Source organism: Notolabrus celidotus, chromosome 21 (genome assembly GCF_009762535.1).
Source record: "Notolabrus celidotus isolate fNotCel1 chromosome 21, fNotCel1.pri, whole genome shotgun sequence".
NCBI classification, from domain to species: Eukaryota; Metazoa; Chordata; class Actinopteri; order Labriformes; family Labridae; genus Notolabrus; species Notolabrus celidotus.
The window spans coordinates 2,990,926-3,011,075 of record NC_048292.1 but is presented as its reverse complement, the minus strand read 5'-3'; the positions used below and the strand labels follow the sequence as shown (position 1 = coordinate 3,011,075).

The window sequence follows — 20,150 nt, the reverse complement described above, 5'->3', positions numbered from 1 at the left end:
GAATGCCTAATGCTAGTGGTCGCCATATTGTAGAGCTTAGGAAGGCTTCAAGCTTGCTGGAGAGCAGCTTCAACACTCTTACCTGTCAGTCAAATTAACCAGGCCCCTAATTATGCAAATGTCTTCACAACTCCTCACCTTCAAATTTTCTTAAAGCTAGGGTTGGTAGTCACGGAAAACTAGCATGAATTTCAATGTCTAACCCCTCCCCCCCCTCCCCTCGGAGCTCCTCCAAAACGACGCTCCTGCTCACATGCACGAGCGCCGCTGATTCAAGACCATATGATGGTGACTGATTCCAAACCGGTCCTCAGCACATTGTTTGTGTTTTGCACTACGTCAACTCATGTCTCACTCAGCGGTAAGAAAACACCAAAACATTCTCATAGTGAAAGTTAAAAACACAAACAAACATGAAATGTACGCTCTGCAGGAGGCGGGCAGAACGGCAGGACGGGATTTGATTGGTTTCATCATTTGGCTCCTGATGGCAGGGATTGGTTGGTGTTTTCCCAGGTTTACTCCGGCTGTAGATAGACGCTTTTTTTCCACTCTTTTTTAAGAACACATTATGTATTGATCACCATCGGAACATAAAGATAATTTTAACCAGTAAAACAAAAAGTGGATTTAAATCTGACTACCAACCTCCACTGTACCCACCGTACTGTTTTGTTAACTGAGTTGAAAACATGTTAACTTTTGCAGTAATAACAGGCGGTTCGGGGTATGGGGAATGGGGACCAAGAATGGGGAATTCTTGGTCTTTGGAGCCAGCCTCTAGTGGACGCTTTAGGACTTGAAAAAGGCGGTGACGTTTCTGCACAAAGAAACCCAAAACAGCTGTGTTCAAATGTGACTCTGTTCCATAACATCACAAGTTTGTTGTTGAATAAGTTCTTTTACAGATTCAAGTGAATGACCGTGTGAAGGCAGCATGAAGCTCGACCTTTGTTGAGAGAAACCTGCATGAATAATTTGTTGGCGATTCACTGAGGAGCTTCATGACCTCAGTCTCTGAGCCAAAGAGTCTAAAAATCTGGAAGCCAAGTTAAGATTTAAAATATTTGGCATGAAAATAAACTGAATATTTGACATTTCTGAGGATCTGTTTGGAGCCTGACTGACGCAGAATAACTGCAGCCTTGCTTTTCAAAGAGACGTGCCCTCTCTCACTGTCGCTTTAGGAGCAAGTATTGAGTGTGTGCAGAAGAAAACTCTGAGGTTACACAATAACTCAGTCCTTGCTGAGCTCAGGTGTTAATGCACCAGGCTTAGATTTTCCAACCCAATTCCCCCCCCCACACACACACACACACACACAAACACACACACACACACACAAACACACACAAACACACACACGTACATCACATACTCTCATTCTGTCCTGTTTGCTCTTTGTATATTTTCGCACATGTACTCAAAGCTCTTCATTGCGTTATGTAAAACATCCATACTAAACCAAGCGTCCTCCTTGACCTCATACATCACCAGCCGTCTCTTCCCGTTCTCTTCATCGCTCTGGCGTTCGAGCTGTAGGTTTTGCCCTTTTCATGCTCACTGCTCCCCTTACTCAACAACACAACATGGCTGGAGTGATGCTGCTGCTGCTGCTGAGAGTGAGAGGACCTCAGGCTAAAGAGCAGCAAAACAAATTCAGTCTTACATAACACGCTCTGCTGCTGAATTACACAGCGGACAAGGCAGGACAGCAAACACAAATTAAGAGGAAGGATGGCAGGAATGAAGATAAGGATGGAGATAACTGGCCTCTGTGATAGTTGGTTTTGCTTGTAAGGCTTATAAAGTGTCATAAAGTGAAGAAGAAGGTCAAAGCGGCATTTTCAAACATCTTGTATTTTTAGTAGCAGCAGATAAAAGATATCAAAGATGACTCAAGGTGATGTGAAACAGAAAGAGGAAGTAAATCTGAGAAATTTGAGGAGGTAGAAACCAGGAAGTGATGATTTTGTTGAAACTGACATGAAGTGAATCGTTCACGGATCATACAAACAATCATTGGACCAATAAATTCAACTGTACAAACCTTTATCCTTTCCATTTAAAATAGACTGTAGTTTGTTTTTATTCCCTTTTAAAATGATATGAAACAAGACACAGCTAATATTTCAATTAGAGAAGGTAGAACCAGATTCTTTGTTGCATTTTTGCTTGAAGAGCAACTAAAATGCTAAAATCAGTGTCAAGTTAATCTTTCCTAAATCATCCAATCACTTAACCAGCTCGTTGCTTCAACTTCTAAACTCAACTTTTGTTGAATTTTTCCATTATAGTTAAATCAAAGGTTGTTGTTTTTTCAATTTAAATAAAACAGGTACTCAGTTTTAAATTATTTGACTGCACTTGAAAAAGAAAATCTTTAAATCTAAAATAGAAGAACCAGAAAATGTTCGACACTTTGACGTGGAAAATTATGAATTTGTTGAAATTCATGTCCAACTTTTCCATTATTTTCTTATTGTTTATCCAATGAAATATTAAACTAGTGTTTTCATCTTAAAAACAAAATATTAAACATGTTTTCCTATCAAATTATTTTAGTTTTTTTTCTATTTTAAATAAATTCTCAATTTAAAATAATATGAAATAAAGAAAAGCAGTTAAGCCTTGAATTTGTTCAAGCAGAACCAACAAGCGTTTAGTGTTTTTGGCTAATTAAATGGCAAATTTGTTGAAACAGTTTCAACCTTTAATTTTTGTATTTTTTCTCATTACGAATGTGACATTTTTTCTTACAAACTTACTTCTTACGACTTGAATTTAAAATTAGACTTTAGACTTTATTGTCCCCTTGGGGAAATTATTTTCCACAGCACCTTTCTGCATTTCCACAGACATAGACAATCACAACAACATACACTGTCGGCTCAACAAACTTTCCACAAAGACATCAACACTCTTGCAGAGTTGTATAATTCAGCGAGGCCTTTTGTTCAGGCTCGCTATAACAGCAGGGATCAGGCTCTTGCCGAGGCGAGCCCTTCTGCACCTCAGAGCTCTGTACCTGCGTCCTGAGGGGAGTGGGATGAGGTGGGTGTTTAGTTGATGTGTGATGTCCTGTTCTATTGAGGTTGCGATGCGTATGATGGCCCTGTGGTTTAAGTCTGTGAGGTTTGGTGTGGGGAGACACATTTATTATATGAAACAAAGGCACACATTTTAACATTTTTTATGTTTTGCTGTTCTTTTGGCTTAATCATTAAATCAGACCTTATTTGTAGAGCACTTTTCATACATCATTAATGTCACACAAAGTGCTGTAGAGAATCAAAAATTGATAGTCTTACAATAAAATAAAGTAAACAAGTAATAAGACCCCACCCCGGGCAAGGTCCTGAAGACTCTTTATCATAAAGCCAATTATCATATCATACATGTTTATCTGAATCATCTCTAAATGTTAGCTTCATCAATAAGTGATTCAGTAGTTTCAACACTCAGACTTATTTTTATCTTACAGTGGAGAAAGAAAAGATTGTGTTGATGTATGAGGTTTAATTTTCAAACCTTATTAGAGAGGACACTTCTTCTTCAGGGGTATTGTATTTTCATTAAAACTGGATCTGACAACAGATAATTAAATAAATAAATGAATAAACAGTCAGTGATTTGCAGTCGGCCTGCAGACAAACAAATCCATCTGACAGCCTCCTTCAGACGGAGTCGTCTTTTGTCTTTGAGGGTTCAGCGGGCGAGCCTCCTCACAAACACATGCTCTCTTTTCTTTCTGTGTTTCCGTGTCTGTTCTCGCTCTCCGGCTGTCTGCAGAGGAGAGATTACAGGCATGACGGAGACCGCCTCGCAATTTGCACTCCTCCCTCAAGTTCCCGAAGCCATTCTGACAACGAAATCACTCGTTTCAGAGGCCGTGCGAATCGTGTCTGGCTCCCCGTGACCACATCTGCACACTGATAGGATTTTAGATAACCGTTGAGACGAGCTTCGTTATGTCTTATAGGATATGATAATTGGTGTTATGATAAGAGGGTCTTCAGGACCCTGCAGGAGATGTGGACTCACGGTACGCTCCTTGAATCTAATTTTCTAATAATGTAGTTTATCTTGTCTTGTATAATATCTTTATATTTGATCTTTAATAACGTCATGCTAGGAGCCTCTGCAGGTCCTTCAAGAGGATCTATGTAGTTCATAACATGTTACAAAAACAACATGACCCCTCTGATATCCACAGATTCACTTACTGAAATTATTTTTGATTTAATGTTCAATTTGTTGACAATAACAAGCTAGCATCTGCTAATTTGCTCCCAAAGGTATGACTCCAAGTCATCAAAGAAGCTGAAACCGGTGAGTGTTTGTCATTAATCTCAGTATAACGTGGGATTTTGTTGCCTCAGTAGGATCCAATAAGGTTATTGTTTTCAGCTCTGTGAGGCTGTTTTGTATTTTAACCAAGCAGCAACCTTCAGCCGCGAAAATTGAAGCCAATGCAGAAGTGTTAAAAACTGCAGTTCATCAAGTGTCCACTAGAGGCTGGCTCTGGAAGTACAGGAAACCACATACACACCCATTCAAACAAGCCGATCTTTACAGCAGAAATAAACATGTTTACAGCCTGGTTCAAAAAATGAGTGTAGTCTGGATAGCTCATTTCTCGATCGACACACACTGTACGGGGGTTAATTTATTCATAACGCGGCAATTTTGAAGATATTGAGATTACGAGTCTTCCAATGAGAGGCACAGCTGACTTGACTGACAGGCGGGAACTCTGTAGCTGTTGGCGAGGAGGCTCAAAGCCCGCCTTTTTACCTCACAATCACTCGACAGCAGTTCTGTTGAGTTCAACATTTCCAATATGGCTGCCGCCGACGATTGGCCTCAAAACAGCGCTTCAGAAACAGATGGGTGACATCGCGGATACTACGTCCATTATTTATACAGTCTATAATTTTAACACAGATGGTGTCAAAGCTAAATGCTAAAGTGCTCGCTTAACAATGCTAACGTGGCATTTAGCAGTTTCCAACACGTAAAACATCTATGTTTTGCCTGTAAGGATGCTAACACTGCTTATTATTTGTTATCTTCAATCAACAAATCTTTATTTGTTTAGCGCCAAATCACAACAAACATTATCTCAAGACGCTTTCACAAACATAGGAGGTCTAGACCGTCCTCTATGAGCACACTTTATTTATCCTGACCTCAGGATCACAGAGTCTGCTGGTAAACAGTGTCAAATGAGTGTGGCTACAGTTAGCATAGCTAGCACCACCATGCCTGTGCCGTTTCCTCATTGCTCTGGTGGAGTGGTTATATGTGGTTATATTTTTTGGCCTTTATTTGTTAGGACAGCTGAAGAGAGACAGGAAATGTGGGGAGTAGAGAGTGGAGGGAAGACCTGCAGGAAATGGTCGACCGGACGGGAATCGAACCGGCGACCCCTGCAACGAGGACTGTAGCCTCTGTATGTGGGGCGCTTAGACCGCTAGGCCACCAGCGCCCCATATGTCAGTTCAACCAGACACAGCCTACATACAACTTTATCTCCATTAGCTAGATCAACATACTGACAAACCATGCCGTGCCACAAAACGACATCTGTTACCTGTGCTTGTTTACATCCAGGTAGTAGAGCTTTAGAGCATTAATGCACTAGTTGCAGGAGGTTGCACTACAGTCTAGACTCTACAGGTAGAATAATCATTTGTTGGGGGTGGCCTAGCGGTCTAAGCGCCCCACATACAGAGGCTACAGTCCTCGTCACAGAGATCGCCGGTTCGATTCCCGACCGCAACCATTTCCTGTATGTCTTCCCCCACTCTCTACTCCCTGCGTTCCCTGTCTCTCTCCAGCTTTCCTTTCAATAATGGCAAAAAAAGCCCCCCAAAAAATAATAATCATTTGTTTAACTGATTAGTAATTCTGGTGTAAGGGTGACAAATGTTTACCTGGAGGTGACACATTCTCATCTCCTCATATTCTGTGCAGCCAAATGTGAAAATGTCCTTCCATGTTGCTGCTCACAGGGCTCTGAATTGACAATGTATGCTTCAGATAACATCTACTTCTTACTGCCACACATGGAGTTTTAAATTAAATGTTTCCCCGTGAGCACAGAGGGGATGAGAGAGAGAAGGGATGAGAGAGAGAATATCAGCCAGTGGATCACAGAATGATAAAAAAATGCGCCTCAGTCAAAGACGGAGAAGGAATGAGGGGGTTGGGATGTTTTTTTCTCGAGCAGCAAATGTTGGTATTAAAATCTGGCAGACACATAAATGCATCACAGCGGGATATGAGCAGAGCACCGAGCCGTGCTAGTGCTGCTTCCCGGTGTCAGAGCGTTTGTGCTGAGGTTCTTGGAGAGCTCTGGGGAATCTGGGCAGCCGCCATCAAACCAAAAGTGTGTCAGCGGAGAGGTGGAGTAATAAATCGTACAGATTATTACAGGGAGTTCCTCCTGAGCGTGAAGCAGCGGCGGGTTAGTGAGCTCATGGAGGAAGAGGAGGTGAAGAGGTCGTACTTAACATGGAGGACTGGGTTTTGTCGTGTATACGTGTGTGTGTGTGTGTGTGTGTGTGTGTGTGTGTGTGTGTGTGTGTGTTCCTGAGTGTATAATGAAATCTGTGAGTCTGTGAGCGCCCTGCACAGTGTACTGTAACATGCTTCAGCTCCATGATTCCTCCTTTGTGTGCCGAGTGCAAGACTCTGAATGTTTAATGACCGTTCAGTGATAGATTTCCATTTCAAGGCTGCACTTTGAGACATGCATGACCATAACGCACAACAGAGCTGCAGGAGATGATGGTGGGTCTCATGTAGTAGTTAAACAGCTTCTTATGCATGAAGGTCAAAATGCATGTTTCCATCTACTTCTAATTTCCAGACAGAAATTTCAAGAAGCAGACCAACAGAAAATGTAATGTATGATTTTAGACTGTCGGTCAGACGAAACAAGACATCTCAGGAGATTCCCCGCCTCCAGACGGATGTTAAGTTTGTAGGCCAAACGATGAGAACAGATAGCAGGATGATTGATCGATATGAAAAATGGCAAAAACTTCACTGCGTATGTGAAAAGCTATGAAAGGCTTTAGTAGCTGCAGAGGGAACCACGCAAAATCTGATTAGCTGTCTCAAGTGATGTCACGAGTCAGCTTTATTGGGAGCTGTGACTGAAATAGCTGATATAACCACATACGTATGTAAAAGACATGTATGTAGTCTCTTTGACGTCACCCATTGGTTTCTGAGGGGACGTTTTGAAGCTAAAGGATGGGCGACGCCATATTGGAAACGCTAACTCAAACTAACTTTTGATCGATCTGGAAATAGGCGAAAGGGTGGAGCTGAGCTGGACTTTTACCCCAATGGCAAACAGCTATCAAGCGTCATCCACCATCCAGCCTTTATATAAACTCACAAATGTCTGAGCTACATGACCAAAACCTTGTTGTACCAGGCACTAAACCAAGCAGTAACCCTCAAATGTTGACATATGAAGCCATTGTAGTGTTAAAACTGCAGTTCCTCAACTGTCCACTAGAGGCTGGGTCCAAAAACCAAGGAAGCCTCATTAACAACCATGTTAAGATGCTCACCCTTGGAGCAGAAGTAAACATGTTACAGCCTGGTATAGTTTTGGTCTGAATGGCCCACACAACAGGTGTGCACATTGTGACAGTTAGCTAGGGGGCTATAGACCCGCCTCAACTCCACCTCGTTGTCTCATGCTAGGTTGAGTTAGCATTTCCAACATGGTGACCGCCATCTATAGGCTTCAAAAATTCTACTTCAAAATCCAGTGAGTGACGTCACAGAGACTATGTCCATGTTTTATTCAGTCTATGCTGCAAACCTGTTTGATTCTGTATACAAAGAGGACTTTGATAAGGGGTTTATATGGCCTTTGAAGCCGGCCTCTAGTGGACACTTTAGGAACTGCAGCTTTTTTTAGCCTTTTTGCACATTGGCTTCTTTTTCCAACAGTTACAAGTTACCGCTTATAACCAGATCTTATTAACTCATCTCTACTTAGCGTAAGCAGCTAAGGGATATATTAGCCGCTACTAGCATAGCATAGCATAGCATAGCTGCTACTAGCATGGTGTTTTGTTGTGGTTAATGCAGCCGAACTGGTCTTCTTTTCTAGTATGAATGTTTTTATTTTTGGATCTGTTTTGCAGCAGTTCAATGCTAACTTGTAGCACCACTTTAGCCTAGCAGTCAAAGCACGCCCCAGATACAGAGGCTTCAGAGGCTACAGTCCTCATTCACAGCCGCCACGACCTTTTGCTGCTTATCATTCCCAACCTTTCACTCCCCACGTTTTGTCTCTTGTAAGCTTTCCTATCCAAACAAGACAAAGTGTACCTAAAAATAACTTGAATAAAAACCATCCAATGCTAACTCAGTTAAAGGCACGACTTCACATCACGTACCATCCCTTTAAAATGTGATTAAACATTCAGCTGAGCCCCTTCCCCTCAAACTCATCCCCACAGCACCGAGCAGCACCACCAACATCCTCTCCAATCAACAGATCTATGAGCTGGTTATCTCGAGCACCCGTTCCACTCACCAGGTCTTTGGACGTGCCCAGCCTCTTGAGCCCGTCCAGGGGCAGGAGGTCAGCAGAGTCCTTGTGCGTGAACTGCGTGGCCTGCTTGAGACGCCTCTGCTGGTGCAGGATGGCTTTATCCCGGATGGCGAGCTCACCTTTCTTCGCCTCGCTCATGGTGCTGGGTCTGAGAAGAAGAAGTCCGTGCAGCAGGAGACTGTGACCTCACGGCGAGCAGCAGGAGACCGAGGAGACCGAGGAGAAACCCTGGAGGCAGATTTTAAAGATTGTAGCTGAGATCCTTTAAAAGGCACCAACGACTGCTGCCTCCTCCTCTTCCTCTCTGCTGTGCCCTCTCTGGATGCTGCTGTCCTTCCCTCTGGCCTCACTCTGCTCTCTCTGGTCGTTGTAGTCCTTGGCATGTATTAGTCTCCTGTCCTGGATGCTCCTCTGATGTAGACATGCATCTTCCACACAGAGTCAAGATGTGCTCTGGCTCTCTCTCAGAAGCTGTGTGAGGCTGTGGGGAAGGTGTGACGAAGAGTGTGAGTGTGTTTTCCCCTCCCCTCAGTGCTGTCTGTCCTTGGTTCTCTCTCTCTCTCTCTCTCTCTCTCTGTGTGTGTGTGTGTGTGTGTGTGTGTGTGTTACACTCTATCTCTGCTGTCATGAGTCTATTCTCTCTCCCTCTCTCTCTCTCTTCTCTAAACCCTCCTCTTTTCCGTCACACACTTGTCACAGACGCATGCTCACCTCCGGGTACAGACCACATTTTCTCACTTGACTCAAACATAAGGAGAAGTCTTTACTCTGCAATTATTCACTCTGCAGTTAGCTGCAGAACACCAAATTCTCAGCATGAAATCACCTGAAAAGTCAGTCCACATCTCGCCTGAGTCCTTTGTGGAGGTGTGAGGGAGATCACACCGGTGTGACCCCGCACTCAGGAGATCAATCTGGACCTCTGATGGAGACCATTGATTTTTCTCTGCCTCTGCTGTGGACCGCCGTAAATTAGAGAACCCAATTTCCATCCTTTATCCTCCGTCTGTGTGCACCAACAAAAGCTAAAAATACCTCATCCATCAGCGTTCATGACCTCCGAGTGATGACACGGTCAGCACAGCCTTCATGTGTCAGCCCTCAGGTGGAGTCGCCTTCATGTCAGGCAGTGAAGAGATGATTTTGAAGTTTGGTCTTTTTTAGAAATCTCACAGTTATATGAAAGTAAGATCTGAAATAGAAGATTTTTCAGTAATGTGTGATGTTATCATGAAGGAATGAGTCCTTGTGAAGGTGAAGTGGAAAGACTGAAAGAATGCTGAGATGTTGAGTTTTCTAAAAGCACTCTGCTGCCCCCTGCTGGTCACTTACCTCCTCTTCTTTTTCCTTCTGTTATAATAATAATAATCTTTATTTCTATAGCACTTTCTAAACAGTTACAAAGTGCTTCACAGAAAAACATAAAAAATAAACAATAATAATAATAAATAGAATATATATACATATATTTATATATTAATAAAGGAACTCTAAAGTACTAGAACACATAACAAGGCATCCAGAGCAAAATAACATATTTAAATAGTTATGAAGGCCTTTTTTAAAAAATATATGTTTTAAGAAGCAATTTAAAATTACATACAGAAGTAGCACGCCTTATTTCAGCTGGTATGTCCTTCCACAGTTTAGGAGCCCGGACTGAAAAGCCCAAAAGCTTGGACTTCAAACAGGCGCTGGGAACAACCAACAAGCCCATGTCGGCTGATCTGAGAGGGCGGGCAGGCTTATACCGAGTGAGAAGGTCTGTTGTCTGTTCTCTTGCTTTTTTAAAATTCTGTCAAACATCCTGAATTCCAATTACCCTTTATATTTAACACTAGAGACGTGAGGTCAGTCAGTTCCATTAGAAACAGGATTTTAAAGCAAATTTTTCAGAAGCAAAATTAAAGATGCAGCACCTTCAGTTTTTTTAACAGATGATGTCATCTATAACTGTCACTGGAAATCAAAGATGTACCTAGAAAAATACTTAATAAAGGAATATGTGTCGTTATCTGACATGTGGGGAGAGAGAGGGATGATGTGATCAGTGCCACGAGGACTACAGTCTCTGTACATGGGGCGCCTGCTCTAACTGAGCCAAACCAGTGTCCTGATGATAAGACAGCTGTAGGAACTATGGGGAGGGTCCAAGCCTGGAGTTGAACCAGTGACCCCAGCGACAAGGACTGTAGCCTCTGTTCAAGGGGCGCACTTTCAACGCTGACAGGCTTTTTATGCCTGTCTGAATGTCTCCAATGCTTTTAATGTGTTAATGTAAAGCACATTGAGTTGCCCTCGTGTATGAAATGCGCTATACAAATAAAGCTGCCTTGCCTTGCCTTGCCTTGCTGAGCCAAATGGCACCCCTTAATACTTTTTCTTTTACCAACATTTATTCTTCAGTTACTCTGGCAGCTGTTTCAGTATTAAACATGCTACAGAGCCAATTTAAATTGTAGTAACGATGATGACTGTCGCCGGTCCCGCACCCTGACAGTGAGAGAGACATCAGTCACATAGATCTAAGGAGAGAGCAGCCATAACCAGTTAATGCTCCAAGCCATCTTCATGGATAAATTACACGAGAAGTAAGGCACTAAATGTCTTTTTTCCCCTTTTTTTCCAAACTTGGGGAACCAAACTTAATCAATATATCTTAAACATGATCTTCGCACTATTATTTAGAGCTTGTGAACGCATCAAACAACTTGCAAACAATCCAAATGGTGCATTCAGGAAGCATCTGAATTTCTGTAAGTCCAAAAACATGTCTCATCACAGACATCTTGTCCTGATCATCCTGCTCCTCCTGTTTGATTTTATAAAAGAGTAACAATGTGGAGACACTAAAACTGTAAAAACAATGAAGGACAGACAACAGGTTAGACCCCTGGACATCATCTTTATTATCATGACTTAATCTCCCAAACTGTCAAAGGAATAAGTAACACAGACAATCTGAACTCCACCAAAGCAAACCTCTTCATTCTGCATTCAAACATCAGGAGATCAGATCAGCTTTGAGGCTCGTTTCTCACGTCGAGGAACTGAAAAGAAACTCATGAACACAAAGTCTGCTTCAGCAGAGGAAAATCAAACACAGCAGATTTGGTCAGTTGCTGGCAATGTAACAAAGTCTTGCATTTTGTGCTTTTTTTTTTAATCGAGTCCCCGGTAACGGAGGATGCAGAAGGCACATGTGCGTTGTTCATTTCATGGAGTTGCGCTTTAAGCGTTGCTTGGTGTTTCTTCTGGAAAAATAAGACGAGTGCAAGAGAGTATAAACGACACATGAAGCTCCCTCTGAGCCTCTTCAGCCCAAACTGTAACGCTCATTAAAGTGGCAGTGTAAAACCAAAGCCATACTCCAGACCACCTGCTCTGTACAGTACAAGAAGTCACAACGTTTCTGAGATACTTAAGGTTTGTAGTGAATTTGATTACACGTTACGCCAATGCCACATGTGGAGTGTAAACATTAGGAATATCGTAGCCCGTAGATTTAGAAGCATGCTGTTGTGCAGCTCCAGTTTGAGCCTCTCATGTGTAAAGGTCAGAACTGTAACCCTCTGATGATCGTTAAACAACGCTCAGTGCTGCTCTGGAGACTTAAAGATAGATCCGAATGGAAAATACTTTCTGTGCTGAACAAACAACTCATTTCCTGAGTCCTGATCAACGTGGAAAACAGAGTTGGCAGCAGCTTATCTCAACAAGACCAAATATAAGTTGGTAAACAAGTGAGAAATGCAACCAGCTGAGAATGTTTCCCAGCAAAACAAACAAGTCCTCCTCTTGGACCCAGGTTTCTCAGCTACTGCAGAAACTGATGTAATTAGTGCCACGAGGACTACAGTCTCTGTGCATGGTCTGCTCTAACAACTGAGCCAAACCAGTGCCCCAATGATGAGACTTCTGAAAGAAACATCAAGAGTGAAGGGCGGGAGGGAGACATCCAGGAAAGGGTCGAGCCAGGAGTTGAACCAGCGACCCCTGAGACGAGGACTGTAGCCTCTGTACATGGGGCGCACTTTAAAAACTGAGTTATATTACCAATGTTTATTCTTCAGTTACTCCGGCAGCTGTTTTAGTAATTTTTTGTGCTACAGAACCAATCCAAATTGTTGAAACGATGATGGCTCTGTCAATTGTCCCGCCTCAAAAATGTACAAGTCCTGCTCTTGGACCCGGGTTTTTCAGCTACTGCAGAAACACAGTCAACTGTGGAGGAGATTCCCTCCCTCTGAAGACATACAGAGCTAAGTCTCTGCAGAAAAACTTCCCTCATGTCAGAGTGATTGAAGGAAACACACATCATATTTAAGTTACAATAAGTCTGGATCTCACGTACTGCTCCTTTAATTCTGCAGTGATAGAGGATTTATGAGACTGATTATCTTGGTAACACCTCCAGACGAGCACTGAGTGTTCTTCACAACCTGCTGGCTTTATTTTAAACTCTCTGGGTAAATATTTATCAGAGGAGCTGATAATAACGACTGTGACTTGAATGCATCATAAACATAAACACATGAGAGGCACAATCCAGAGCCAGCTGCTCTGGTCCTGTTTCTGGGCCATGGCGCGTCGTCTCTTTCATACTTGTTGTCATTGTAGCGTTTATATTTGCATCCACAGCCGTATGTACAAAGTAGTGCTTTTGTTATAGGCACAGAGGTCACGAGGGGTCAAACCTGGCAACCAGACCGTGTTCCCACTAATGTCACAGAGTTCCAGTCTGTGCAGGAACAACCAGAGCTGGCCTGTGTTAAAGCTGCAGGGCCCGTTCTCTCTGTTACACGGGACTTCCACCAGATCCGTGTCCGGTCCGTCTCCAATCGCTGCTGCAGGACCACCTGACAGCTGGAGTCATGTGACCGAGGTTTTCCCTGCGGTAATCACTGAATCAAGGATCCTCCTCCTCCTCCTCTCCTCATCCATATTGTCTTTCTGGTCCTCTGAAAACCTCTGACCTGTTGACTCCAGGCCTGGCTCTGCTCATCATGACGGTTTGTTGTTGTAGTTAAGTGAAATACGATCTGGTGATAACACAGAGTGTTTTATTCTGAAAATTAACCGGATGTTTTCATTTTGTTTTGGTGAAACCTGACTTCCTGTCTCGCTCCATCTGCTCTGTTGAGATTGATGCGTCGTGCTCCGGCATCCGGCACAAATAGAAGTCTTGCATCTCTGATCTGGAGGACACCGACCTGCTGGATCAGAGACGCAGCCAGAGCGCAAAGGATCAGATCCAGTGGAAGTTAACTAGAATGTCAGATCTGGTGCCGTGACGGATCGGAGACGCACCGGAGACGGATCTGGTGGAATTTGTCCCCTAGTGTTCGCTCGGCTCTGAGTCAGAGCAGGTTGGGGAGGTACATCGAGCACAGCAGCATGTTCTGTCCGAGCGCCGGGAAGCGCCTGAAGGCCTCCCAGGCGTCCGAGAAGATGTTGTACTTGAGGAACACGCGGTGCTCCAGGCTGGTGGGCAGGCTCACGTCCCGGCTCATGATGTAGATGCCGTCGTTGTGCAGCGTGCACGTCAGGTTCAGGCCCGACTTGGACGTGTTCTCCTTCAGCTGGAGCCACTCCCCCGTGGTGACGTTGTACGACTGCACCGTCAGCACGTCCTCCGTCTGGCTGGGCCGCCGCTGACGCTGCGCCAGCTCCAGCTCGTGGGTGTAACCGCCCACCAGGTAGATGGTGTCCTCCACTGAGAGCATCTGCTGCTTTCGGATGTGAGCGGGACAGGAGCGAAACACAGTCCAGCTGTCGGAGGTGGGGCAGTAGCAGAGGACGCTCGTGTTCCTGTCTGAAACACAAACATTCAAACTCTGAGAAAATCTTTTTATTACTCCAAAATAAAAAGCAGCTTCATGATTCTCCTGCATGCGTAGACTTTTATGTCTCCATAACAAACACAGCAGGGGGCTCCATGTCCTGGGACCACTGAGGATAAGAAAACAAAAGCCGTGAGGCGAGGCAGCAGAACAGATCCTCTAATTTGATGTGGCTCAAACAGAGCGAGCCGTGTTAGAGTGTAAGTGCTTCTGGGACTGCAGCCAGAGTTTAATCAACCCTGCTGGGGTCGCTGGGGTGAAGGTGCCTGATGCTGACAGACCTGGAACACCCCGGGGTTACATCACTGATGGTGTGTCTCAGTGCATGCACAGATGTGTTACAAATTAGGCGGCAAATAACGACTGTTATCATCAGTGATCTGCCAGGTTTTTCAAAAGCAACTGTTTGAAATGTCCACCAAGAATCTAAACCAAAAGGCTCTTCGGTTTTTATCCTGAAACAGGAAGTGAAGGTAAAAAACACTTATTTAATTCATAAGATGAAGGGAGCAAGTGTTTGACCTCTTTGGTTTAGAAGTCCTGAAATGATCAGAGGGGTCATGAAGAGAATAATCGATGCAGTGTAATCTGATTTTAAAAAAAAGAGCATGAAGTGTCGGGGTTCTGGTTTGGCTCTGCAGGTAGAGCAGGCTCCCCGTACACACAGGCTTTGATCCTCATTGCACTGCTCGTGGAATCGATTCCCAATCCAGGCAGGATTTGGTGACATCATCCCTCTCTCTCTCTCTCTCTCTCTCTCTCTCCTCACATTTCCTGTCTCTCTATCTCGAGCTGTCTTCTCCTGTAAGGCCCCAAAATTAAACATTCAGTGTCCTTGAAGGATGAACTGGTGCTCTTCTTTACTGCCTCACAGCTCAGTCCCATCATTGTTTCTCAGCCCTGCCTGCAGACTCCCTGCAGGGTTATGTACAGAAACCTCCGTGGATAAATGTGTAGCCTGGGAGACAAAGCCCGGGGCGAAGTGAAAGAAAACAAAGCCCATCACTCGCTGCTGTCCGAGCAGATCAAAAGTCAACATTGCTGTTTCTTATCCCTTTAATGATCTTTTGACTTCTTGGATTCCTCGAGGGATCAAACCTCTGACTCAGAAAGCGCTGAATCAGAGGATAGAAAGAGATGAAGGTTTGTTTTCATACACTGACCAACACTGCACATTATAGTCTCATATTTCAGGAAGTAAAATCATTTTAAAGGAGTAATGTGCTTAAAAAATCTGTCAAAAGTGCCGATATAGTGCTCATAAGTTTATGTTTTATTGGGTAGTTGTTGTCATTATGATATAAAAAGAGTAAACACAGTTGTTTGACAATAAATGGCTTCATCCAACCACTAACCATGAGTGGAAAAAAGTGTTTCTCTTCTGCCAGGGTATGTAAATTTATGAGCTTCTTATCTTAGTATCTATAATCTAGATTTACGAGATGTTTTACTTTTGCACAGAGTTTCTTGATGCATTAATTTCCTTCTTCATGTTTAAAGCTTTATTTACTGTGTGTGTATTTATTTCTCTGGTGCTCTTTTTGGCCCTGATGACCAGCTGCTGTAACGCCATGACTCTCAAGTTTGAGGTCCAACTTTTAACCTGAGGACACAGAAACACAGCCAACAAGTCATCTCCTGCTGATCAGGAGCAGTTAAGGGTTTAGGGCATTGCTTAAGGGCATGTTTACACACAGCTCTGTGGGATTAATGGTCTAATATACTCAACAAACTGTGTCCTGTGGTATGGATTAATTAATAAAAGTGAGGTCAAACTGAAACATATTCTCTCCATCCAGCTTGACTTTATAAAACTAGATCAGAGAACTCACTGTATGAGGTTTTGGATGTCTTCTAAATCACATGTTGGAGATATATTAAAAGAGCTCTTATACAGTAGTGGAAAAAAGTTTTCAGATGCCCCATGCATTTGTGAAATATTGCATTGAGAATCACTCTTAGGTCTTCAAGTGCAATTTCTTTTAAATTCTCTGTTATTTGTTGACTTTGATAACGACAATGTTGAGAACTGACATATTGAGACTGTTAAGAATTTAGTTTTGTTAGTTTTTCTTGTAAACAATAAACAACAAATATATCATTTGTATTTTTTATGTCGGCCTAATGCTTGAAACACAAAAAAAATGTTTCCCATGTATTTATGACAATATTTGAGATTGTGTTAAATCTTAAGGGTGTCCTATAACTTTTTTCCACCACTGTATGAGATGTAATAATGTAGAGTTTAGCAAAGAGACTCTGCAGAACTGTCACCCTCATCCAGGACATTGTTTGTTTTTACTGCTGCCATCTAGTGAGTGATGTTGCAGCATCAGGGAGAATGAAAATAACCTCTGAAATAAGACTTCTTAAGAATCTTCAGGACTCCAATTCAAGAGGTCTTAACAGCTTTCATGTAGAGAGGACAGCAGCCATCGCACACCTTGTTCACTCTACTGAAAAGCTTTGTTGGTATCATGATGCTGCGAGTGATGTTGCAGCATCAGGGCACACATCACTTCCTGCCTGAGGATGAAAATAACCCCTGAAATAAGACTTCTCAACAGGACTCAGATTCAAGAGGTCATTACTGCGATCATGTTGACAGGACAGCAGCCATCGCACACCTTGTTCACTCTACTGAAATGCTCTGTTGGTATCATGATGCTGTGAGTCCTACCAACCTCTTGCAGTGTATCCACCCATGACGTAGATCATCCCTTGGCACTCACACGCCGAGAACTCAGCCAGCGGGTCGGGCATCGAGGACACGCAGGTCCACCAGTCCTGCTCTGGGCTGTAACACTCCACGGTGCCCAGACACTGACCCCCTACAGCGTACAGCTTCCCCTGCACCGCCAGCAGCTTGAAGTTGGACCTGAAGGAGAGGACACAGTGAGTGAAAGGGGATCCATCGCTCAGGGGAGGGGGTGTGTAGTGGGTTTACCTCTTCTGGTTGAGCGGGGCCACCTGGTTCCACTCGTTCCTGCAGGGGTTGTAGCAGTGCACGGCTGAGATCTCCTGACTCGTCATCCTGTATCCTCCCACGATGAACAGGTAGTTATCCAGCACAGCTGACCCGTAACCTCTCACATTGATCATATCAGGAGGAAGGTTGTTTGCAAGTGGCTTCCATCTCTGCTCCACCTCACCGTACCTCAGCATGGACCAGGGTTCATCCTGATCCGGGACATCCAGGGACAGGCAGGTGAAGTCCCCAATGGCTACCAGGGTGGCTGTGCCTTTCATGCGCATGTCCCTGACCTGGTCTCTGACAGCTGAGGGGAGGCTGCTGAACTCTTGCCTCCTCAGCATGGGGTGGTAGTAGCAGCTCATGTATTTGAGGCAGGCGTGGCGCAGATCGTGGGTCCCGTAGACCTCAGAGAGGGTGTACAGCTCCACGCAGTTGTCCAGGCGGATCTCAGAGGTGAGGAGCTTGAGGATGGAGGTGACCTGTAAGAAGGAGGCGGTCTCGATCAAATCCTCCAGAGTCTCATTCACAACCTGGACCTTTGAGGTGTTGATGAACTCCAGGACCAGCTCCAGACCTGGGACACTGAGTCCCTGCAGCTGCACAGAGTCCTCCGTGGACTCCCTCATCCCGGAGCTGTACAGGGCGCGGAAGTAGTCGCTCTTCTCGATCAGCTTCTTTTTGTTCACCTCGTAGATTTTGTCCTCCATGACGATGGCGATGATCTGGTCTGATGACATGATGAAGTTCGGTGTGTGTTTTCTCTTAGTCAGCCTCCTCCTCGAGTCTCCGTTTACATCTCACCGTGGAGGGAGCTCTGTAGTCGGCCTATATAAGGTAATGTTCAGCCCATAGATCTCCATGAAGCAGCTTTGGTTAGCCGAGGAAGCTAACACCCAGAGAGGCAGAGCTGCAGCTAGCTGGGGGGTAAACTAGCCAAAAGAGCCCTTTCTTCTGATTGTCATCCCTCCACAGCTCGTTAGAAACTCCCCGCAGGTTATAATAACTTTAATTAAATAATATAATTTATTACTGACCCCTGCAGTAACATTTCCCATCGCATTTTATCACCGATACGAAGCTGAGCTGTCAAATTTAACTGTTTTGATTCCGCACTCTACGTCACTTCCGGGTTCTTCTTCTTCGTGGGAATGTTGTAAAGGGTGTGTGCTGCCACCTACCGGTCAAGAAACAAACAGCTCCTCAGATTTGATTTAATGAGATCAAAACAAACAAAAAATTGCACATAAAATGAAAATATAATATAAAAAAAACAGCATCTTATAGAATCATCCAGCTTCTCAAAAGCAAACAAAACCCATAAACAACAACACTCATACCTTCTCTGTTGTCATTTTTAATGCCTTATACCACTCATAGAGGGGGTAGGTGTCAGACCACATGATTGACTTTGGCTTTAGAAACACCCATTTTGGATGTTTTTATGGCAAATAATCACATTGAGTGATAGATCTGTCTGGTAAAAGACAGCAGGGTGAGGTTTTTGTTGAAAACGCTACATTTGCATGTACAGAACAAGAGATAAGAGGTATCACTTTGTCCACAATGGGGCGCCAAAATTGATAGAAATCAAAATTTCCTCACAGCAGCTTTAAGATAAGATAAGATAAGATAAGAGAGTCCTTTACTCGTCCCACAACGGGGAAATTCAAGCGTCACAGTAACAAAGTCACAAAATTATTAAAAAGTTATTAGCAATTAAAATTAAAATTAAATTAAAGAGGTTAAAAATAAGCATATCTTACACACACATATATATATATATATAAATTATTGGTTATAGAGTCTGACCCCTGCAGGAAGAAAAGACCTGTGGTATCTCTCCGTGAGACACCGCGGGTGAAGAAGTCTGTCACTGAACGAGCTACTTAGTGTTGTTATGGTCTCCTGGAGGAGGTGTGACGTGTTGTCCATCAGAGAAGATAGCTTTGCTCTCATCCTCCTGTCAGACACCACCTCCACAGGGTCCAGTGGGCAGCCCAGGACAGAGCTGGCCTTCTTCACCAACCATAAGCTACATAAGAGACTCATCTGGACATCCCTCTGTTTTATTTCTCATGTAATTTGGACTACCTCCTACACATTTACAGCTATTCTGAGATAGATTTAATAATCTTAACATGTATTTTTTTTATTCAAATGTTTTAACATCAGTTTATTCTGTGCACAAGGTCAGGAGTACATTAAAACATATCACAAAAAGAGATAAATAACCACAACTAAGAAAGAAACATAGAACCTAGACAAATCTTCTTCTGTTGAACTCTGAACTTTACTTATCCTAAGTGTCCCTCCATTTTTTGTATCTACCATACAAGTATCTACATTTTCTGTACAGAAATAGAAACATATATATATATATATATATATATATTTTTTTTTGGCCACGACATTAAAACGTTTCTAGTTAAATTCCTTCAAAGTGAGAGTATTTGGATATATAGGCTATAAACAGTTGTCTAAAACCCATTTAATACCTGATTTAGACTTTTCCACAGTCATCCTCAGCTCACTCTGTGCTGTCAGGTGTAGAGGAGAGGGAGTTATAATAAGCTCTGCAGCCTGCAGGCCTGTTCTCTATCTTCAGCTGTCAATCAAGATAACGTGTTATCACTCTCATGGCGTCACTGTCTCAGTAAAGGTTTAGTACTGAGACAGAAGTAAATACACCAACAGTGAGAAATATTGACACAGGCAGTGGGCCCTTCAAAATAAAAGCATGTTA

General features: G+C 43.4%; 2 protein-coding genes across 2 annotated transcripts in view; both read right to left on the bottom strand.

Annotated features, from left to right (window-relative positions):
• The window catches only part of nrip2 (nuclear receptor interacting protein 2), a 41,287-nt gene extending 31,447 nt beyond the window's left edge, over positions 1-9,840 (bottom strand). Inside the window, exon 1 of the mRNA XM_034673437.1 lies at positions 8,573-9,840. Within this exon, the coding sequence (XP_034529328.1) occupies positions 8,573-8,728 (156 nt within the window). The 5' untranslated portion in view covers positions 8,729-9,840. The remainder of the gene's footprint in view (positions 1-8,572) is intronic.
• A 1,635-nt stretch (positions 9,841-11,475) lies between these two features.
• On the bottom strand, positions 11,476-18,545 carry klhl42 (kelch-like family, member 42). Its single transcript, XM_034673435.1, has 3 exons — positions 17,381-18,545; positions 17,118-17,311; positions 11,476-14,405 (listed from the first exon to the last, which is right to left on the bottom strand). Exons 1-3 carry the CDS (start codon positions 18,142-18,144, stop codon positions 13,951-13,953), a joined length of 1,413 nt encoding a protein of 470 aa, XP_034529326.1. The 5' UTR covers positions 18,145-18,545; the 3' UTR covers positions 11,476-13,950.
• Between the last annotated feature and the right edge of the window lie 1,605 nt (positions 18,546-20,150).